Source organism: Diceros bicornis, chromosome 12, assembly GCF_020826845.1.
Source record: "Diceros bicornis minor isolate mBicDic1 chromosome 12, mDicBic1.mat.cur, whole genome shotgun sequence".
Classification (NCBI taxonomy): Eukaryota; Metazoa; Chordata; class Mammalia; order Perissodactyla; family Rhinocerotidae; genus Diceros; species Diceros bicornis.
This window is the reverse complement of record NC_080751.1, coordinates 15,015,437-15,038,342: the sequence shown is the minus strand read 5'-3', so window position 1 is coordinate 15,038,342 and position 22,906 is coordinate 15,015,437. Positions and strand designations below refer to the sequence as shown.

Sequence of the window (22,906 nt, the reverse complement as noted above, 5' to 3'; positions counted from 1 at the left end):
AGAAAGAAATATAGCAAATGGTTAAATGTGGTTGTAGTTGGGTGATGTTTGTCTTCCAATTCTCCATATTTTCTACATTTTCTTTAATATACAAAATATTTTTTAAAAGTAAAATTATTTAAAACATTAAACATTTATTAAATTAAAAACAATTACAAGTCCACAACCTGTTCTCATGTTTGATTGAAAATTACACCCTCTTGGTGTCTCTTCTCATTTCTAGGCTTACCTCCCTGATCAGAAACTCTTCAGTCTTCTCAAAGGCCAGGGTAGGAAGTAGGTCTTGCAGCCATGTTCACCACCCACCCCACAGCTGACAACCTGGCCACTGGGGCAGGCTGTCAAAATCCGGCCTGCGAGGAGGGAAGTTCCAGACAGAACCCGGGCTTCTCCTACCGCCTAGGGCTTTCTGGACAGCGCTACTTGAGATCAGTTACTTTTTTTTTTTTTTCTTCTAAATAGCCGGCCGAATGCTCTTTTTCCAGTTCTGGCTGAGTTTTTAGCTTCAGCCGGCGAGGACGCCTGCCAGGTACCTGGCTCCCTGAGCACCGCCCAAACTGGTCAGGCCGGTCAGCCCCTTGGTTGTTTCTGCCAGAACTTGCCCGCGCGCGCGCGTGTGTATGTGTGTGTGTGTGTGTGTTTGAGTGTGTTAGAGACCCACCCTTCTCCACAGCAACCCAGGTAGGTGGAAGGCAGCTGCCGGCACCAGCCTGGCAGTCAGGCCAGATGGGTGGAGCTGAATTAATCTAACCTGGAATTTCAACTTGGCCTGCACAACAGGTGAGGGGAAAAAAGCAGCAGACAGAACGGGCAGTTTGGCAACTCGGAAATGTTCTCGTGCCTTGCCCCTTGCCCCCTGCCTGGAAAATAGCCCGGGGTGACTTTTCAAAGTGTCCGCGCCGGGTTATAGGGCTCTGTTGCGCCACGGCCCCCTCGGAGGTTGTCCGAGCCCCTCCTGAACGTTGTCCTCCTCGGTTACCCTCCGAGACGCGCCCGTTCCCCCTCCTCCGGGAGGCAGGGCGGGGGTATCGGATCAGTCTTTGTTTTCGACGCGAAAGAGCCGAGCGCGGCACGGGGGAGGCTCGCGATGGCAGGGCCCTGGGGTCCGCCCGGGCAGGGCGCTCGGCCGTGACCCCTGCGAGGATGCCCCGCAGCCGGCCTGAGGCCTCTCCCCCCCGGGTCCCCCCTCCTTGCCGGCCAGGCTGACTCGGTACGCAAACGCGCGATGTCCCCCATTGTCCCGCCTCAGAATGAGCGAGCGGCAGCCGGGAGAAGGGGGTCAGCCGGGCCCAGAGCTCGGGGCTCCCGGGGGCGCCGGGGCCGTCCCAGATCGCTCGGGCCCGCAGGGAGTGGCAGGAAGTGGGGACACCGAGGATGGCTCCGCCGAGGGCCTAGGCTGGGAGGTCCGCGTGCCCCACCCCGCGCGGCCCGCCTTGCCCGCCCGGTCTGCATGAGCCCGGCACGACGAGAGCGGCCAGCCCGAGGGGGGCGTCCGGGCCCAGCGAAGGCCGCCCGCGGGGGTGGGGAGGTACTGCAGGTGCAAAGGCGCGGCGGCCGGCCGGGCCCTGCCCCCACCGGCTCGAGGGCCGCCCGCGCCGTCCCCTCCCCCTCCGCGGGAACTCCCCCCTCGCGCAGCCCCGGGCCCGGCGGAGCCGGCGGCGGCGGGGCCGGCGGGGCTCGGCGGGGCCGCACGTGCGCGCCCTCCCGGGCGGGGGAGTCCCCGGGCGAGCACGTGCCGCGGCGCGCGGGGGGCGGGGAGTCCCGCGGACGCCTTCATTGCTGCTGCTGCTGCCGCCGCGGCCGCCGCTGCCTCTTCCTTCCTCCTGCGCCGTCCCCTCCTCGGCCCGGGCGGGGGGCTCCGCGCGCCGAGCTCGGCCGGGCCAGGCGCTCCGGGAGGCGGGCGCCCCAGGCGGCGGCGGCGGCCGCGACGGTGGTGGCAGCGCGCGGGCCGGGAAACTTTGCCCCTTTGTGCGCTCCGCCCCGGAGGCGGCGGGCAGGTCGGTGCAGTCGGTGCCTTTCCGGCTCCGGGGTGGGGGAGGGGCGGCGGGGAGGCGTGGGGGGCCCGGCCGGGGGAGAGGGGACGGCCCGGGGGCAGGCCGGGGGGCCGCTACTTTGTTGCGGGGGACGGGGCGGGGGTGCTACGGGTCACAGTGTAGCGGAGTCGGGCGGGGGCGGCGGGGCGGGGCGGGGGCTGCGGAGCCGCCGGAGCCGAGCGGCCGAGGCCCCAGAACAAAGGAGCCCGAGCGGCGGCGCGCGCGCGGCCCGGCCCGAGCTGGAGCGCGCCCCCCTCCCCGCGCCCCCTCGGCGGAGCCGGCCGCCCTCCCCCGTCTGGCCGGCGGGCTGCGCGGCCGGCGCGGGCTACCCCGGGCGCGCCCCCCACCCCCACCCCAGGCCGCTTCCGTGCCGGGGGTGCCTGGGCAGCCCTGCGGAGAGAAGCTTTCAGCAAACTTTATTTTGAAAGCTCTGCTCCCTTGGGGAGGGCCCAGCGACCTCCACTGAGGGGCGTGTGTGGGAATTTTGGTGAAACTCAACGAAGCCCGTGGGGCTGGGGCAGAGGACAACTTTCTTAAACATCTCACCTTGACCACCCTCTTAAATTCATGGTCCAGGTCCCCTCAGCACCCCGTCAAGCCCTGGGCCTCCTCCCTCAGGGAGTAGGGGCTGGTGTGCCCTGCCAGAGCTTCTGGGCAGAACTTCATTGGAGCAAGCCCCTTCTCCTCCCCCATTTTCTGTTTTCCCAGAAGCAGGAAGAGGTAACATGTGAAAGTTGTCCCTGGACCCCGAGTGATGCGCTTCCCTTTTCTGTCTCTTTTCAGGCAGCGCTGCCTTCTCCATCATCCTGACCCCGGAGGAGAAATACCAGGAGGAGAGGTTCCTCACCCTGCCTGGCCCCCCACCACGCACCCACCTGCTCACCTCATGCCTGGCTCCGGGGCTGGTGAGGGTGAAGAACCCACGCAGCCAAGATGATCCCTTCTCTGGGGACTGCTGCTGGTGTCCTCCCCCAGATCCTGGGAACCAGCAGGTGGGAGAGTGGCCCCCAGCTGAGCCCTATCAGACTGCTGCAGAGAAGGTGAAGAGAGGTTGACAAGAGGCGCCCATCCTGGAGACTGGAGCTACTCGCCTTCACCCTTGTAGACTGTTGGCTGTTGTAGCGGAGAAGGACCTGTTGGTGGCCTTGGAAGGCAGGAAGCTGGACTGTGGCTCTGTCCCGGCACCTATGCCCCCACCTCTGGCAGCGTCATGAGCCAGTTTCAGGTGCCCCTGGCAGTCCAGCCGGACCTGCCAGGCCTTTATGACTTCCCTCAGGGCCAGGTGATGGTAGGGGGCTTTCAGGGGCCTGGGCTCCCAATGGCCGGGAGTGAGCCCCAGCTTCGAGGGGGTGGAGATGGGCGAAAGAAACGGAAACGGTGTGGTACTTGTGAGCCCTGCCGGCGCCTGGAGAACTGTGGGGCTTGCACCAGCTGTACCAACCGCCGCACACACCAGATCTGCAAACTGCGCAAGTGTGAAGTGCTGAAGAAAAAAGTGGGGCTTCTCAAGGAGGTAAGCTGGTCTGTGCTTGGCTACCTTGTCCCTTGAGGGTGCTTTGACTGGGGCCATGAGTAGGAGTGCACCTGTCATTGGAAGCTGGCTTGGGTTCCTTTGCCAGCCTGCAAATTTGTCAGAGTAACCGGGCCACAGAAGGCTTTGAGCTAGAACTCTCATCACTGATGTTTGCATTTGACGCAGGACAGTGATATCCAGCTGTATCTCTAGAAGTTTCTTGTCCTGCTTGAAGCCTCAGATGTATTTCAAGGTCACACTAATGCTTTCGTGATGTGGGGAGTGATGGTGTCAGGCCAGCGATGGAGGTTGATGGATTTGGGAAGATTTGGAGTCACAGGGTGGGTTTATGCTGCCCTGATGGAGTGGGATGTTTCTTTCCCTAAACCTTTTCTTGGGTACCATCGTTTTTCTCAGAAAGATGGCAGGAGAGCCAGTTGAAACAGTTTGGGATTTTAACAAGAAACCCATGATGTGGGTTCCCCTACTAGACTGAGTACTTCTTGAGGTCAAAGACCGTTTATCTCTGTGTTCTCAGGACCTGGCTCAGTTCCTGGCATGTACTAAGCACTGAGATACTAACTGAATGAATGAATGATGTGCTGTTGAGACACTGTTGGCCCCAGAGGAGTGCTCCTTTTAGTTGGAGCAGGGGTAGAGAGAGGGAAGGAGGAGTTGGGATGAGAACAGAGGGGGGGAAATGGAGAGACAGTGACCCTATGTTGGCCATCTTTCCCTTCCATCCTGGTGGCGGGCTGCCGGCACGAGGTTGGTGGCAGCCGCGACAGCCGAGAGTTGGCAGAAGTAGGGACGAGCGAAGTTGAGCAGCCTGGGAGGAGCGATGTAGCGGCTGAGGTCGCTCCAGGCAGCGGAACTGGCGCTGGACAGAGACGGAGGCCTGCGCTGTCTGCAGGGCTTCCCCGCTCTGCCACTGATTTGTCCCAGGGCTCAGACAGCTCAGGCCCCCTCTCTGGGCCTGTTTTCTCCTCGGGGAAATGGAGGGGTTGTGCTTGATGGCCTTTGAAGCCCATTCCAGCTGGGCTGGGAGCCACTGTGCTTCTGAGGGCTAGGGCACCTGTGGCTTCCATGGGCTGGCGGCGGCTGGCGCTCGGGATTTCCCTGATCGCTGAGTGCAGGGCTGTGCCGTGAGCTTGGCGGGGCAGTGGTCCCGTGGCTGGGAAGAAAGATCCAAGTGTTGGGGGCAGGGAAGTGAGTGTTGCTGGGCTGTTTCTGCCCCTTCTCACCTTCTCTTGTCCACTCCCTGAGGAAGCTGCATGTCATCGCCCAGGGACCACAGACTCAGTGCCCTGTTTCCGCTGTTTCTGGTTAAAGCAGACATCTGGGTCACATCCGCAGCTCCCCACCACAGCCTGGGTGTCAGTGTCCAGCCCCTTATGTTGCTGGTGTTGCGGAGAGTTGGGATCCTGATGCCCTAGTGCCCTGTGGGTCATTTCTGAAAGAGGCGTGGAACCAGGGGTAGGCTTCACTCCTGGGCGTGAGATCTGGTGTTTTGGTTTAAGCTTCGTTCCTTTGCTTCCCTCCTGCCAGTGTTCACCCCCTTCTCCACCCATTACCTCATTCCATTCCTCCCATAATCAAACCAGAGGGGTGGGGGGCCGAGCTTTCTGGACTGGATGGTCTTGGAACGAGTGGCCTTTGTGAACCGTGTTTAACTCTTTCGGCAATGACGAGGCATACCTGAGTGAAGGGGGCTGGAGTGAGGCCAGAGTTCTGTCATCTTGAATGTAAGCTGCCGGGTGGTGCTGGTTAAGATACTGGGGGTCTGCGCTGGCTGAGGCTTAGAGCCAACCCTGCTGAGAGATGTCGGCATCCTTCTGGACCTTGCCATGGCTGGCTGCCCCTCTAGGCCCCCCTGAGTCAGGGAAAATGCGGCTGGTGGCCTGTGGTGTCCAGGACAGAGGGTCGACATGCTGTTCTACGGACCAGTGCCGGCCCGCAATAGAGTTTTCCCAGTTTCTGCAGAAACAGTGGAAAGGGGACAAGAGTGAGCGTTTTTTCTTAAAGCTAACTTTCTTTGATTTAAAGAGCAGTATTTCATTTTAAGGATAGGTCTTTTTTATTTCTCGATGTTTAAAATCTTTCTTTTATGAAATGAAGGTGTTGATAGGAAGTAGATGTATTTTTTTTTAAAAAAAAAACCTTTACTTGGCAAAATCTGAAAGGGTAACTAGTGTCTGTCTCCTCAGTTTTTTTATTGGTCCGTGAAAGCTGGAAGCGTGGGAACCGCTGTCCAGGCTACCCTGCATTTAATGACGGTCTCTCTGGCATAGTCGCTTAGCTGAGACACGCCCGGGAGGCTCTGCCTGAGTGATCCCTGAGAACCAGCCCAGCGTTTACAGCCCCCCAGGGGACTGCTGGGATCTTAACTATTAGATCAGGGCAGCCATGTAGCAGAGAGAACATGTCCTGGGATTGGGGAGGTTGGGAAAGGGGGAGACACATTCCTGGCATCTGAGTTTTCATTGGTTTGGGCTCAGGAATAGAACTTGAGAAGTTGGCCCTGACTCTTCAGGTGGGGCGAGACACAGCATCCCAGGAGCCTCTTGGGAATCAGATTATCCCCTTACATCCCTGCTCCCTGGCGTTTCTTCTTCTGGGCACCCTTTCTTTATTTCCATCCTATCTCCACCTCTCCTGGCTTTCTTTGAGCTGTCTGCTGATAGCTGCTTGGTATCATCCTGTAAAGGGGGGAACATAATCTTGGGTTTCCCGTCTTCCTTCCCTGCTCCTCACTCTTTTCCCAGTCGGCGGTGGTGGTGGTGGTGCTGTGGAATCCCTCTACTCAGAAGAAAAGGTGCAGCATTTTAAGACTAGAGACAGCTCTTGGGGGTGGGCCCTCCCACCACAGAGGCAGGTGACTACATCTCTGGGTCCTAAAGTGAGGTACTACACCTGAAGGGGTTCATTCCTGTGCCATCTTCCTTCCTAGTTCCAGGGAGGATTTAGATTCTGGGCTGATGTTGGAGGCTGTTTGACTTCCAGATCCTTTTTTTTTTTTTTATGAGGAAGATTGGCCCCTAGCTAACATCTGTTGCCAATCTTCTTCCTCCTTTTTTTCCTTTTTCCTCCCCAAAGCCCCAGTAGATAGTTGTATGTCATAGTTGTACATCCTTCCAGTTGCTCTATGAGAGGCACTGCCTTAGCATGGCTTGATGAGCGGTGCGTAGGTCCACACCCAGGATCCGAACCAGCGAACCCCTGGCTGCCGAAGGGAAGCGCACGAACTTAACTGCTACACCACCCGGCCGGCGCCCAGATTCTTTTTCCCTGAGTGTTGGCTTGGAGCACAACGAAGACAGCTGATTGGAAAAGTCGGGTTTGGTGGATGTGGAGACCCAGTAGGCCTCAGAACCCAAAGTAAGCACCGTGCTGCTTACTCTCTTGAGCATTGGTTTTCTCATTTGTAAGATGGGGTGACCCTTCTTTGCATGGTTGTTGTGAGGATTGAGATAAAATATGCATAACGTCTGGCACATAGTAGGTAACCAGTGCACAGTGGTGGAACAGTCCTAGAACATCTAGAAAAGAATTAATCTTTATGCATAAGCAATTGTGCACACATGCGGTTAGTTTCTGAGTTGTAATTGTAAAGATGAGATACAAATTAAGTGTTTATCTCAAGACATACCCTAGCTTGCTCATAGCACAACCCTGGGGCCAGGCAAAGGGAGTGAGGAGTTGCCAGTCTCTTTGCTGGGGGAGGAGGCTGGACACCCAGGAGCAAGGAGCCGCTGTGGTCCTGGACCTGAATGAAAAGTTGCTCCTGGGTGAGCAAGTAAACCTGATTGGGAGGGTAGGAGAATAACCCTTTGTGGAAAAAAACATACATAGGAAAATGTATGCATAAGATTAGAAGCATGACTGAGAACATTTTGGGTAAAAAATGAAGAGAAATAGAAATATATATGGTGTGAGAATACTGTCTAGCTCACAGCCAAGTGGATTTAGTGGCTGAAACAGATCTCTGTGCTGATTTTGAGACAAGATACCTTGGAATTGGGGATCTTTCAAAGATAGCAGAACACCTGATGAATTCTTGCCTCACCTCCTAGTAGTTCTGTCTTCCTGAAGATGGAGGCTGTGAGGAGGAGTGCTTCCCACCAGCAAAGGGAGAACTGATGAGTCAAGTAGAAGTGATGAAGCTCTTTAGAGAAAGGACCCCGTCTTAGCATTTGTGAAGCCCGAGAGAAGGCTGGGCAGGAGAGGTTCACCAGCGACTTTAGAAAATTGTTTTTCAAATGCAAACAGTTTTTAACCCCATGGCCACAGACTCTAAAAGGGAAGTTAGCTGGAGGGATAGGATTGTTCTTTAAAAAGGAAATGCTGACAAAACAGTCCTGAATGGTACCCTAAGGAGGAAGGTGGCACGACCGGGGAAGAACTGAACCATCTATGTGCCTGCATGGGCTGCGGTCTAGGGAGTGCGGATGGTAAAAGACCACGCTCCTTATGTGGGAAGGGGCTGTGTGTCACTGAAGGCAGATTCAGGAGTGGTCTGACCCCTTACGAGGAGCGTCAGGAAGTCCAGTGGACAGAATATGCTGAGGTTGGTGGAAAATACTCAAGACAATAAAAGTCTTATACATTCCCAGCAAGAATGAGAAGGAAGAGGTAGGCTTACAACTTCGGGGAGCATAACTAGTGACAGAGAGAGAGCAGCCAGTGGGTCACTGTCGTGTTAGGTGGTATAAACTGGGGAAAGACCACAGCATGTGTGGTTGGGAAAGGAGAACCAGCTGGCTGCCCTGAGTCTGAGTCATTCACTCCCTACTGAACACCTTCCGATATGCGCTCTGACATCTTTATGGAATTGTGATGATTGAAAAAGGGCCAAAAGACCAAAGACAGGCAACAAGTCCAATTTTTCAAAGAGATTTTGGAAATTTTGAATGCATAAGCTTGATGTCAATTTTTGGCAGTTCTAGAGCAGACTGTTAAAAAGGTGGCTTGTGAGACTTTAGAAAGCCAAGCGGTGAGCCTTTGGGGGTGCCTGTGGTTCTTTACAAAAAAGCCCAGTCAAGTGAATGGATCTGGATTTCTGCAAATAAATGATGGTATCTTCTGCCAGCTTCTTGGTCAGATCAGAGGGCCAGTTTTTGATTTAAAGTCATCCTGAAGAGAGAGCAGTGGTATAACTGTCCTGTTCAATCTTGATATGAACCATGTAGATCAGGGGTTCCACATTGGGATCACCTGGGTCCCACCCCAGGGATTGATTTAATTGGTCTGGGGTGGACTCTGTTGGGGGTTCATAGACCGGGGTTCCCCAGGTCTCTATAATATGTAGTTAGAGTGGAAATCCTCTGATGCAGTGAGGGCTGAGGTGAGGGGCACCTATCTGGACTCCTCTACTGCAGATTGCTCACCTGAGTCTTAGGGCACCTGAATGGTTTACAGCCATACTTCCACCTTGCTAATCACTGAACCAGCATGATTGGCATCGTTAGAATGTGGAATCTTGCGCCCCGCCCCAGACCTGCTGAATCAGAATCTACTTTAACCAGATTCCCAGGTGACTTGTATGTCCATGAGAGTTTGAGTGGTCTACAGCGCTGTGTGACTGGGAGAAGAGATGGGTCATGGAGAAGGGGACAGAAATAAGTCTTGACAAATAGGTGAAAACTGCAGTTGCTAGCCAGAGTAAGGAGGATGACCCAATCCATTTCTTTACCCTATAGGCCAGGGCGACAAGAACCTCTTGAGATTTACTCCATGTTTATTCTTATTCTTCTGGAGTCCATTTCCTTCCAGTCTAGTGAGTTATCAATAAAACCCTTTAAGAACTCGCGTGTGTGTTATGAGGATAGTCAAGAAAGAGCTTCAAAGATGTTTGCCGCTCAGCAGGCTGACTTGGGGTGTTGGAGCCCCGTGAGAGAGTCGTAGCTGTTGGTGGTTGTGAAGAGGAGGGGTGCATCCATAGGATCTTGGGTCTCATGGAAGAGTCTGAAGGCTTTTGGAGCTGAAGGGATGTGTTCCCTCTTCAAAAGATGTAGGTAGGGGGCCGGCTTGGAGGCATAGTGGTTAAGTTCACGCGCTCTTCTTGGTGGCCTGGGGTTTGCAGGTTCGGATCCCGGTCATGGACCTGTACCACTCAGCAAGCCATGCTGTGGCAGTGACCCACATACAAAATAGAGGGAGATTGGCACAGATGTTAGCTCAGGGCCGATCTTACTCACCAAAAAAAAAAAAAAAAAGGATGTAGGTAGTAGCATGTCAGATCTGTGGGTGAGTGGTGGTGGTGGTGATGCAGATATTAAGTTGAATGATAGAACAAGAGGTTAAGGAGACTGAGACAGTCTTGGAACAATGGGCCCCAGCCAAACTCGATGGAATTTAATTAAGGTAAATTCACAGTCCTGTACGTGTTTAAAAAAAAAGAAAAGAAATAAATGCACAAGTAAGGAACCCTGGCTTCCTAGCAGGTGGGAAGAGCTGAAACTCTAAAAGGGATGTTGATAGCCTATCTCAAGATCTGTCAGAGTGGTCACATGCAGGACAATTGAAGGGAACAGGGCTGTTCAGCTTGGAAATAAGTAGAGGAACACAGGCTAAAGGGAGTCTTCTGTAGAAGAAAGAGTCAATTCCTTCATGTAGGGGAGTGTGCAGAACTTTTATTAGTGGGTGGAAGTTATAAGCAGGTAGACCAAATCCATGTTAGAAATAAGAATGTTCTAACATTTATAGCTGTTCCAAGAGTGATTCAGCCCTGTGCCTGCATGTGTCTAGGTAGAGACTGGGTGCTCTGGCAGGGGGACATCCTGGTTATGAGGACCTCCTGTGTCAGGTGGGGGCTTCCACATGTGGTGTCTCTTGCTAAACCTGTGTAAGGTATAACATCAGGTCTATTTTCATGTTCTTTAGACAACTACATTGCAGAAGAAACATCTCTCTGAGGCCATCAAGGTTTTGGTCAAGGTCTAGACTTAATCTTATGCCTAGACCTAATCTCAAACCTGGGTTGGAATAGAGTCTGAACTTTCTGAAAACTTCAGCCAAATGTTGTGTGAGTGTACAAGGGTGTGTTTTCTCAAGGGAGAGGTCCACATTTTCAGCAGATTCTCAGGAGTGTTCATGACCTCTCCAAATTTAAGAAGCATGCTCTACCTGACCTGTCCAGTATGGTAGCCATTAGCTACATGTGGCTGTGTGAATTTAAATTAATTAACATTAAATAAAATTAAATTCAGTAACTCAGTCACACTAGCTGCCTTTCAAGTACTCAGTAGGTGCATGTGGCTAGTGGCTTGTGTATTGGACAGTGCAGACATAAGAACATTTCCGTTATCATGGGAAGTTCTGTTGGACATAGAGTTTCCCTGCGTGGTCTCTGAACCCTCACCGAGGCCTCTTTCTGGGTTGGGGAAATAGCTATCCAGGTTGGCTGTTCTCAGAAGGATTTTTTGGGTTAGGATCCCTGTTGCCACCCCAGTGTAAGTGGTGAGGGGTGTGGCAGGGGACCGTGCTTTCCTGGATTCTAAAACATTGCAAAGCTCATTGCTTCTTCTTGAGGGCAAGGGCCATGTTTTAGTTATCTGCTATGGGGAAAGAATAACAATAGGAATGAGGTGTGGCTCTCAGTGACTCTCTCTGAAGCTCCCTAGGGGCAAGTGGACTCTCCTACCCGCAGTCTTGACCAGCAGCTCTGGTGAACTTTGACTGTGTTTACCTCTGGCCCCAAACTTACTTCTCACGGACCATATCCTGAGTCAGTTGTGACCTCTTTGCCTTGGGCCCTCGTTCTGGAGAATGCAGTGTGGTGACTGGGCCAGTGGGAAGACCATGTCAGGGGTTTCAAGAGCTGTCATTAATTCCCCACTCCCTTCTTTACAGCTCCCCTGTGGGTTGAGGGCAGGGTGCTCTGGAAGAGAGAAGGTGTTGGAAAGGAAAGGGACGCCTTCATCTTCCTTGAGCCCTGCTTGCAGCCTAGCTGGCTATTTCTGGGAGAGTCAGGGTTACTGTGGGCCTCTGCCTGAGTGTGCCTGCACAGGGCAGAGGCTGCTGGCACATCTGGAGTGGGCACACCCCTCTGTGGCCCTGTCTCCTGTCATTTGCATAAGAAATCCGATAACCTAAGTTTTTATTAGTTACTGAGGGAGGGGAAAAAAGAAAGCCAGCCGGTAGCCCAGGGTGGGGTAACTGGCCGGCCTGCAGGTGACCACGTCTGGGGTTGCTCACTTGCTTCAGGTTACACAAGCTCTGTTCCTGCCTGCTGGCTCTGACCTATACAAGGTCGGACTCCATTGTGCCCCCACCTCCCCACACCCGGCCAGGGAGTTCATGGACAGAATAATGCACTTGCCATTGCTGGTAGAGCAGCAATTCTAGATTCTCCGAATGGAAGGGGAGTTGCATTTGAATAGAGTCATTTGGGGGGCATTTGCCAGACTGTGTGTCCCCATAGGCCCCCACTCCCCCTAATTACTGCCCGAGAAAGCCTCAGGAAGGAGTGTGGAGTCTGGGTGAACAACAAGGAACACGGTGCTGGACTAGAGTCGGTTCTATTTCTGAGCCATTCGTGTGGGAAGGACATTGGGTGGCTCTCTCTTGTTTCATTTTTTTCTCTCACTTTTTATGGATTGCTCTGCCCTTTAAGGGTAAGCTCTGGATGCCCCAGTTCCCTCGTTGATGCGGGGAATGGCCCTGGAGCCCAAGAAGAGAGGGATGTCAGACTCTCACTGTGAGGGCTGGATCCTGTCTGGACTGTGTTCAGGCTCAGGATGGGGTGGACTGCAGTGGGTGGGGGTGTGGGGAACCAGCAGGAGGAGAAGAGAGACACCTTCTTGGAATGCTTCTTCTGTCCCAGGACCTACAGTGTCCCCCATGCGGGGGGAGGGGAGCTCTTCTCTCTGGTGTTGCTTCTGTTTCCAGAGGCAGGACGTCATCTACTCTGACTAGTAGACCCACAAATTGCCTTCGCAGCCTCATTCAGCAAATCGCCTGGGACTGGCTGTGTGCAGGGCGCTGTGCTGAGCCTGAGGCGCAGGTAAAGGGGGGGCAGCGTTTACTCTGTCCTTAATGAGCTCACAGTCTGGGGAGGGAGACAAGCGTGGAAACAAATAATTACAGTACAGTCTGGTTGGGCTATAAGGGAGGGACGCCTCGAGGGCAGAGACCAGCGTTAGTCACCTTTGGGCCCAGAGAGCCCAGCAGGGAGGGGAAGGAACACGTTTTGAGAGTTGCATCACGTTTTGAGAGTGATATGTGAAGGATGATGGGGGACTTCCAGGAGGAGGGAGGCATCTCCCCTGAGCCTGAGGTGTGTAGAGGTGCCACTCCAGTGCTGGTGGCTGCTGGCAGGGGTGTGGAAGCACACAGACAGACCATAGGGTGCCACCGGAGGGTATTCTCAGATCCTCGAGGTGGAAGGTAAGACACTTTGTGTTAATTTGTCTTGGAAGCCTTCTGTGGGGCTGCCTCTGGTTTCCAAACCACTCGGCATTCCTGTCCCGCCTTCTCAATGACCTCTTAAGGTCCCGTGTTATTTGCTTGGGTCCTGGAACATTTTAGGCTGTTGAATTTGGGGTGGGGAGACCCCGATGAGGTTCACAGACGGTAAGACCTTCTCACAAGCATCTAGGAGGGCATGCAGGTGTGGGCGGAGCTGCACTGCTACCTGTCAGCCTGGGGGGCCCGGCGCGTTCTGCCCATTGGTGTGGAAGCACGTGGGTGGAGGTGCTGGCTGGCTCTGTTTTCCCTCGGACATGGCTGGGTGTCTGGGTTCAGTCTGGTTCTGCTGCATCTCCAGTGAGGAGCATCTTTTCTTTTTCTATTGCTGCCGCTGCGGCTGCTCCTCCTCCTCCTCGGCTTCCTCCTCCCTGCGATTGCTGTTGACACAGACTTCCGCTGCCAAAGCTAATTGTGAGGCCTGATCAGTGAATGAAGGCAAAGGCAGTTCCCATGGCAACCGCAAAGAGTTTCAAATATAGGGGATGATGTGTGTGATGGGCTGCAATTACTTGGGTGGAAATTGATGCGTGGACACCGGGGACTTCAAACGTAGGCTCTGAAGGTGGAGGAGGTGTTGGGTTTCTTTGGCAAGATCCTTTGTGCGACGGAGAAGGAAGGGAAGGAGGTCACAGACTTCCCCCACAGTCTATTCCAAGTGCCTTTAATGTGTGGAATATTGGGCAAAACGCCGCAGGGGCTTTGGAAAGGCACGATTCCAGCCATTCTGGTTGGAGAGACAGAACACCCAGAGAGACTAATAGCAGTACCAAGTGTCAAATGAGAAACATTAGAAGTGCTGTCGGCTGGCAGAGGACTGGGGTAACCTGAGAAGGCTTCCTGGAGGAAGTGGGGCTTGAACTGAGCTTTGAAGTAAAGCTTTGTGGGGAGTGACCTCGTTCCGGACACAGCCATGGCCAGGGAGGAGGAGAATCCCATCTACTCCCTGTCAACTCTAGAAGAGGTAGGTTGATATGAAAAGCATAGAGCTACATAGAGCAGCCCCAACAGTATTACCAAGAGTGAGGGAGGGGTGAGAGCTCTGCTTAGTCATTTTCTAGCTATGTGACCTTGGGCAAGGTGCTTAGCCTCTCTCTATCCCAATTTCTCCATCTGTAAAATGGGCATGAATAATTCCTGTCTCATTGGTTTGTTTTGAGGGTTAAATAAGATACGGTACATCATGCTCCACGTTTGGGCCCGATGTGAGGTTGGGGCTTGGTCGATGCTCCTGCAGATCTCCCCAAATCTATGTCTGCCTGTGTCCGCATTCCCTAGTCTTTGTCTATCTGTGTGGGTATCCGTGTTCTTGAGGTTCTCAGTGTTGGGGTATTTTGTGTCTTCTAAGAGTGAGTGAATCCATTCACCTCTCCTGATGGGGAGGGCTGTGGCCCCATTTCTTCTGCTGGGAGTGCAGTGGGAACTGGGGGTCATGATGGAAGGTGGGGAGGGACCCTTGGCCCCCATGCGAGGGACCCTCAGCCCCATGCAGAGGGGTCCGAAGTACCCCTGGGTACTGGATCGTTTACTGTGAAGCCCCAAATGTAGAAAGAGGGGCAGATAGAGATGGGAGAGGGTCAGGTATGGAGTGTGGAGAGTGTCTCTGTTGGAGGCAGAGCAGCCCCAGCATGTGCCTTTGTGACCCCTTGGAGCCCTGGCATTGCAGGTGCCTCAGAAAAGGGCAGGAGGCCAGTGTGGGACAGAGATGGGAGGAGGTGGACTGCTTCGGGGACCATGGGCTCCTCTAGGGTATCCACTGGCTGCTGGGGGGGTGGGCTGGGACCTGTGGTTGGAGTAAGACTGAGTTAGCACTGGAGGGTGGGTCAAGCAGAGGGTTAGGGTGGCTCCTGCAGGCTGGTGAGGAAGACATGTGCTGACTGAACAAGGCTGGGACTCAGCTGTTGTTCAGTTATGGCAGGTCCTGCCTCCTAGGAGAGCAGGTGTCCCTCCGATCCTTGGGGACCTCAGAGAGAAGGCCAACCAGGAGAGTGGCCTCTGCATCTCAGTGCCCAACCCCCTGCCTGTCCACCCTCCTTGAGTAGAAACTTGGCTCAGCACATTCCAGCTCTGTGCAGAGCCTAGTAAAGTGGGGAAGACAGGGCCCCCGCCCACGTGGGGAAGACGGCCGTGTAAATAAATAACTGCGCTTGGTTGTGACTGGCGCTCTAGGAGAGGCCGCGCTGCTCTGTGAGGCCCCGGGAGGAGTGAGTGATGCTTGCGGAGGCTAGATGTGCTGGGAAAGAGGCAGAGGGAGGTAATGTTGGGATTAAGCCTTGCACCAGGCAGGGGAGGGGAAGGGAACTCAGGCAAGGAGTAGCACCGTGAAGTCTCCCAGGGAAGTGGTTGGGTTCAGGTGACCCCAGCCCTCTTTGCCTTTCCCTGGGGTTTGCAGAGAGAGGAGAATTAGAGAACTGGAATGAGAAAGGCTTAGATTGGAATTCTGGCTCACCACTTACCAGCTGTGTGTTGACGGGCAAGTAACTCAACATCTCTAAGTCTGTTTTTCCATAAGAGACAAGGTTGTGGTGGAGTAAGTCCAGTGAGATGCTCCTGCAGCGTGGTTGGCACAGGGCCTGGTAGGTAGCAGGGGCTTGATGAATTGTGGCAGCAGCAGCAGCAACAGTATTAATTGTTACTGTCCAAGCAGTGTTAGTCGCTCTTATTCAGCAGCAGACGGTGTGTGGGGTGGGGAGGTGGGGCAGGGGTTTTGGGGACCAGGATAAAGGAGGAATTACACTTGGCCTGGCCAAGGTAAGAGCTAAGGGGTGCAGGAGCCCAGTTTCCCATCTTGAGCCATGGGTCAGGACACTGCTCCTTGCCCAGCCTTGTCACCTGCCCTGGAGAGGAGCCCAGGGGGCTGTGCTTTGTCCCCCAGGGTGAGGCAGGTGTGGGCTCTGGTGCCTCCTGGAGTCTCCTCATCAGAGGCCAGTTTTGCTGTCTCTCCTAAGGCAGCTCATCTCACTCTGAGTACCCCCTTTGGGCCCCAGGGAGGGGGCAGCAATAGGGCATCTCTGGTGGAGCAGGTAGCAGAGCACATCACTGAAAGAGGGGCTCTCACACACCTAATTAGTCCTGCGAGTCACTTCTCTTGGCCTCAGCTGCTTCTGTGAGATGAGGAGTAGCACACAATGAGCTCTCCCAGAAGTTGAGTGATGGGAGCCAGCAGCACCTACAGCCTGGCAGGCACCGTGCTGCATTTCTTTACAGAATGCTCACAACTGTGTATGAGGTAGCTGCTATTTGTAGTTCCGTTTTATAGACGAGCAAAGTAAGACTAAGAGTGGTAAGGTACCACCACCAACGTCCTTCAGCTCTAGGTAGTGGTGGAGCCAGGAATGGAACTAGATACGTGAGCACCAGAGTCTATGGAAGTCCGCTTTTTGGGAGGTGGAAGCTCTGGGGTGTTCAGCTACAGGGAGAGGATGAGGCAGAGCAGGATGTGCGCAGGGATGCCCAGGAATTAAATCCAGGAGGGGATTGCAGGGCCTTCCTCTCCACATTCTGTTCTTTCTCCTCCCGCCCTTCCTTCACTCTCCTGGGTGTTGCAGCCTTCAAAGGCTCAGAGTCTGGGAACAGGAGGCCAGAGCTCTTGGGGTCTGGGCCACCTCCCCTCAGCGTTTCCCTGGGGATAGGAAGCCCTAAGGTCTGGGGGGGCCCTTGGGACCTGGGGAGCTGCCTCCTGTGGCCTTTCTAAGAGAGGAGAAAATGTGGAGGAGGGAGAGTGGGCTGTCTGGACGTGGTGGGGATGTTCAGACAGAGGGATGAGTGATCCTAGGGTGAGGTGTGGGTGTTTGTGTGTTTTGGGGGGGGCAAGGCTGACTTGGTGAGGCTGTGAGCCACAGGCAGTGTGGGCTTCAAGAAGTCTATTTTCTGAGAGCGCTGGAGGGAGGGAGAAGTAGGACCGCATAATGGTTAAGAGTCTGGTCTTTAGAGCCAGACAGACCTGGCTTGGAGTCCCAGCTCTGCTGTTTTTTAGCTGTGTCACCTTGGGTAAGTTATTTCACTTGTCTTGCCTTGTTTCCTCGAATCTGCAAAATGGGATAAAGCTTCACACTGCCAACGCTTTCTTTTTTTTCTTCGAAGATGGCAGGGGCTGTTGCTCTTCATCATGTTATCACAGCGCTGGGCACTGTCCTAGCTGCCGCTCAGTTTGCTGGTGTTCTGGGGTTAGAGAGTGGCCAGAGGGGGAATCCCACCAGTGTCTGCTCACCCCCAAGCGCTGTCTGTCATCTTTGGCCTGGAGATGCAGAGGATGCCTCTGGGTATTACCTTCGGGGTCCCCTACTCGGGAGGAGGCGGGGGTGCCCCGGGTTCCCCGGCCTGCCAGGGAGTGTCGGCGGGCCTGGGCAGCAGCCAGCGCAGCTCCGCGGCACCCTTGGCGGCGTCCCCGCCTCTCGGCTGGGCAGGTCCAGCCCCCGGCGGCCCTGCCCGCGCCAGGCCGGCCACGGGGATTGGCTGGCGAGCGCGCCGCCCCCTCCACACCAGCCTCGCCGGAGGCGGGGAGGGGAGCCAAGCCGGCAGCTGGCCGCCGCCTCCTCTGCAGTGCCTCCCTCCGTGCGCTCCGGCGGGGATAATGGGAGGCCCGCCGGCCGATGCACCAGAGGAGGCCGGCCGAGGTAGAGCGGGCAGGGCGGGGAGGGACGAGGCCAGACCGGACGCAGGAGGAGGGGCAGTGTCCTCCTGGATCTCGGGAGGGTGGAAAAAGGAGAAATGAAAACAAAAACACACTGGAAGGCCAATGAGCCCGTCCACCGCGCGTCTGGGCGGCAGCTGGAGCAGGAAGACGGTCCCTGCTCTCCTTTCTTTCCCAGGCCCCCTCCCTCCCATTCTCCCTCTTCCCCTGCAGCGGAGTTGGGGGGTGCAACAGAAGGACTTTGCCTCTTTCCTGCTGTCAGCCTGGCTCATCAGTCTCTCTGGCTTCTTTTGCAGGTGGAAATAAAGGCTGGTGAAGGAGCCGGGCCGTGGGGACAAGGGGCTGCTGTCAAGGTACCTTGTGTGTGTGTGTGTGTGTGTGTGTGTGTGTGTGTGTGTGTTTGCGCGCGCGCGCGCGCGCGCGCGTGTGGCGGGGGTGAAGTGTTTGACTGGATTGGATAAAAATAAAGGGTCTCCTCGGGTGATCCCTTAATCTCCCACTGTGTGTGTAGCAGCAGCTGAGGGGGAGGGGCGGTGGAGGTGTAGGCGGCCAATGAATTCTCAGGCCTGTGTGGGTTTTGTTTGGATTCTTTTTGCTTTCTCAGCTGGACGGTTTGGGTGCAGTTGGGATTGCATTTGTTGAACTGTTGTGTTTCTTTTTTTTTTGGGACATGCATCCCACTCCCCACCCTTGCCTCTGGAAATCTCCCGAGAATGTCCCTGGCACTGTTGGTTTGCATCCAATCTGCAGAAATCCCGGAGGGGGGGGGTGGTGTGTAAGAGGGAGGGGGAATTGCGCTCCTGAGTCTGAAGCTGATAGGGTGTCATTAGTCATGCTGCTGTCACCATGGAGATGGCTGGAGAGGAGGTGGTGGGGGTGAGGATATTTTGGGTAGGGTGGGGGCTGATGCAACATCATGACTGGGAATCCGGCGGGGCGGGCGGGCTGCTGCTGTTACTCCGCTCGGCTTGGTGTCTGGGGGACTGGGAAGGGAATGTTACCAGGTGCGTGGGAAGTGGAGAAGGGGGCACTGAGCTTCTTCATGTGGTTGTCTGAGTGCGGGGGCTAGGGTATTTGGGGCAGGGCAGAGTCCGGTGGGGTATCAGCCGTTAGTCGGAAACACAGATATTGCTCCCAGGTTGACAGGGACCAGGATCAGTAGGTTTCCTTGGGCTTTGCCCCTGTTTTCAGGGCTGGGGACCCGCCGTGAGTTTGGGATTACTCAGCAGTATCCTCTGCTGGCCCAGGGTGGAGAAAACAGAGCGAGAGGCAGCTCCATGTGGCAGCCTCTCAAGTTGAGAGCAGAGAGGCTGGGGAAGGAGTGTGGGGACAGGTGGGCAGGGGGAGGACGGGATGGGACTTCTCCTAGGAGGGAGAGAGCCCTTTCCTGCCCCTGCCTCAGTCCCGTCTTTCCCTTCGGCCCCTGAGTCTGTGGCGACCCAGGGGAATCTGGTTGCTTGGGGAGCAGGTGGGCGAGCTGCTCATGTTCCCGGACGCTCTTAGACTTTCCTCCCTGGAAATCCTCCCGCTTCCTGGGAAAGCTGTGGGAAGCTCCGTGGAGGTGCTGGAAGTGGCACCCCACCTCCTCACTGCCTGGGTGGGGACGCTGGCAGGGAGGGACTCTGCTTCCCCACGTGGGATGAGGGCTCCTGGGTGAGATGCATCAGGAGCCAGGGTGGTTCCCTGGCCTCCTCCCAAAGAACTTGAGGCCAAGAAGTGCTTACAGGAGGGCAAGAATTTTGCTTCTGGAGCAGCTTCTGGGGGAAGGAGGAGAGCCAGGTGGCATTGGCTCCCCTGGAGAGCCGGGTGTGCCTTGGTCAGGCTGGGAGGAGTGGGCAGTTACCTGGGACGAGACTGTGAGAGGCTCCTGAGGCAAACAGAGGGTGGCTGATACTGGTGATGCTGTGGGTGGGGAGGAGAGAGCTGTGAGCTCACTCCACGCTCTTCTCCGGAGCTGAACCCCCAGGTTCCACCTCCGCTTCCTCCCCTGGCTCCCACTGCTGACTGGAGGAGCTGTACGCACCACACCGTATGTGCTGCTGAGGGCTGTGGGCACGGAGATCATGGAGTACACCTGTTCTGCCCCCAACCCTGGGGAAAGCAGGACAAGGGGATGAGGACAGATGGACTCAGGGAGGGGGCAGCTCCCTCCCTCCTGTGTGTCTCCAGCCCTGTCAGCCAGAGCTTCTCTCTGCTGGGAGCAAGGACTGCTGGCAGGTTTGTTTACCCCCAAAAGCACCCCCTCCCGCCTAGCGATGGCTTCTCTTCAGCTCTTTCCAAGTGTGTTCTTCATTTCTCCCTGCCTGCATTCTGCTGGCCCTGCAGTCCTGCTGGATGCTCCCAGCCTAATACCTTGACCCTTAGTGTGGTGGGCATGTGGCGGGGCTCCTTTAAAAACCAGAGGAAACCCTTCAAACACATCTTCCTCCTTCCCCCTTCTCAGAGTGGGGCCTGAGCTGGCTGCATTTTTAAAGCTCTGAGGTCGTGTCGGTGTTTGTTTTTGTTGTTGAGTTGCTTGTTGGAGAATCATAGCTTCCTCTTGGCCTTGCTTGGGCACTGCCACCAAGCGCTCGGATCTGAGCCCCGTGTTCCTGGTGCCACCTTCCCCCCACAGGGTTTTCTTAGGTGGCCAGCTGGGGGTGGTGTCCCATATACCCTGGATGAAGCAGTTTTGCCAGATCTTCTTCCATCATCAGGTTGTGGTGTAGGAAGATGTGTCCGGTGTGTGAGCTCGTTCTGAGTTCAGGCCAAGACTTTGGGACACAGGACAAGGGGGGGTCTCACACTCGGTGTTCCCAGGGGACGGGCGCAGGATGGGTCAGCGCCATGGGTGAATGGTATCTGACAACCAGTGAGAATATGCTCATCTACTGTGTGCTGAGTCCTGCCATGGCTGCAAGAATATCCATGATGTGGGGTATGCGTAGTGCCTAGCACGGGCACAGAGTTGAGCCTGATAAATGCAAGTTCTCGTTTTACTGTCTAGCGTGTTATGTGTCTACCCATGATATGCCAAGGCACATGCCATAGCACACACTGTTGCCACCGCCTCCTTCTTGGCAGCCTGGACAGGAGTGAGTGCCCAGTGCCAAGAGTACCAGGCTGCCCTGCTTTCGGGCTCCCACACTTCTCCCACGCTCTGCCCCATGGGAACCCTTCACTGGCTGAGGATGTCTGGGAACTATTTTGGGACTGTGCCCAGGATCTCTGCCTTCTGTCTCTCCTTTTGACCACTGCAGAATGGCCCTTTGTCAAGGATCTGTGATCCTCGACTTTCCACACACCGTGGGTCACTCGTACGAGTTCTTTCTTGCCTGCTCTTTCTTGCCACTCTTCAGCCCTTCGTGAGGGTCCAGCAGGAACTCTTTCTCTCTGAGGTACACTTACAAGCAGTAGTGAACTTGGGGAGATATGGCAACAGGTGAGCACGTCAGGCTAGAGTGGGAAAGAAAGCAACCAAGAGGATTTCAGAGTTGAGTTTGAGGATGGAGAGAGGGAGGGCTTCCCCCATGTATAATAAGACCTGGAGTTAGACTCCCAGAGCTCAGCTCCATCTCCTTGGTGACCCCAACCGTTTTTCAAAGTCATGGGAGAGGGAGAGGACTTTGCAAGATAGACAGATGAGCTGAAGGGAGAGCCTTCATGCCCACGATGATGCAGGAACCCTGAGCTGCCGGTAGGGATCACTGATGGCTCCTATAGCCCTCTGGCTGGGCTGGCTGAGGAAGGGCCTGGGCACTGGGCTCCCTCCAGCTGTAGATGGATGTTTCTCTGGAAATGGTCTTCGTGGTCTTGCTAAGTCCCCTCCCATGTGCCTGAGGCTGTAGCAAATGGTTTGGCAGGGTGGGGGCAGGGATTGTGGGGAGGGGCTTTGGTTTGGCTCAGCTTTTGGGTCTCCCAGTCCTCTTAAGTCCTGTCTTTCCCACCCTGACCTCTTGGGCTTTTGGCCCTGTTTCCCCCCACACTCTGGCATCTGGCAGTCAGCTGCGGGCTTCCCCTTGTTACCAGCAGGTCTGCAGCTTCTGAGAATGAGATGGCTTCCTTGTGGATTAGTTTAGGAAAGCTTTGGGCAAATAGGGGACAGGAATGGCTCAGACGATTAAAATCCATAGATGATCATGCTCTCCAGGACTGGGACCCCACCCCCATTCACTCTGTCTCCCTTTCTCCCTCCTTTAGTTGTTCAGCATTTACCATGTTCCAGGTACAGTACTAGGTCCTGAAAAATTAGAGAAATCATTATTATTTCATCTTCACAACACCACTGGAAGTAAGCGACATTGACTAAATTACCTAAAACCATGACTAAATTACCTAAAACCATAAGTCTAGGTGGGAAAACCAGCACTGGCAGTTTTTGTTTTTTATACAGCGAATGCTTTTGATCTTTGTGTTTGGGGCTGTGAACTCGCACATGGCAGACCAAACTCTTCACCCCCAGATGTTTGCTTTCAGCACTGGCCGAGTGGACCTCAAGGGACTTGGAAGGAAGAATCAACATGCCAGCCTTGTTTTCAATAAGTTAGCATTTCTGGGATCTGGCAATTACAGATTAGAGTAGTGGGGTCAGAAATGGACCAGCGGGGAAGAGAGCTGAGTTTTGAAAGGAAGGTGTTGGCTTTAAATGTGTTTGGTTTGAGATTCAGGTAAAGCTGGATGGAAATACTGTGCCTGGGCAGTTTACCTTGAACTCAAATTTGTCTTCTACTCATTTGGAATGTGTGGGTCCCGCAGCCCTTAACTGCTTCAGGGGGCGCCCACGAGACCGCTCGCTGAGAAGAGGAGGGCTAGAAGTGCAGTTGGCCAATTTCTTTCCCTCTCTATTCCCGGCTCTGCTCTTACTCTTGGGTTCTGTCATTAGCCGTGGGGTGGTCACTTAATGTCCCTGGACTTCAGTTTCCTCTGTAAAATGAAGGGCTTCCCTTCCAAAGTAAGTTTTTCTCAGACTTAATGTGGGGAAGGGCCCGTTTTCTTTTTTTCTTAATTTTCAAAACTTTGCAGACAGAAACAGGTCCTATTTTGTACAACTAGTTCACAGCTCACGCCATGCATGGCTCGTCTTGGGTGTTCAGCACCAGCGGTCTGTGAGCCGTTGGATGAGGCGAGCCTACAGAACTCAATCTTGGGTGTCATGGCAGGTTCATATCGCTGTGACGGCTTCTAAAGGCTCGCTCTTGGTTCCTGTGTTTACGTTGCGGTAGACTGGTGATAGGCAGTTATGAGCCATACCGCAAACAGCATTCCTTTTGAACTTTGCCTCTG

At 54.8% G+C, this 22,906-nt stretch overlaps 1 protein-coding gene across 3 annotated transcripts in view; it reads left to right on the top strand.

Annotated features, from left to right (window-relative positions):
* The first annotated feature begins 385 nt into the window (after nt 1–385).
* TET3 (tet methylcytosine dioxygenase 3) overlaps nt 386–22,906 on the top strand; it is a 104,145-nt gene continuing 81,624 nt past the window's right edge. Inside the window, exons 1-3 of one of the 3 annotated variants that reach the window (XM_058550912.1) lie at nt 386–780; nt 2,817–3,546; nt 17,941–17,997. In XM_058550912.1, the coding sequence (XP_058406895.1) occupies nt 3,244–3,546; nt 17,941–17,997 (360 nt within the window). In that variant the 5' untranslated portion in view covers nt 386–780; nt 2,817–3,243. Of the gene's footprint in view, nt 781–1,778; nt 1,998–2,816; nt 3,547–17,569; nt 17,628–17,940; nt 17,998–22,906 lie in introns of those variants that run through there. The other 2 variants (XM_058550911.1, XM_058550913.1) reach the window with 2 other exon arrangements.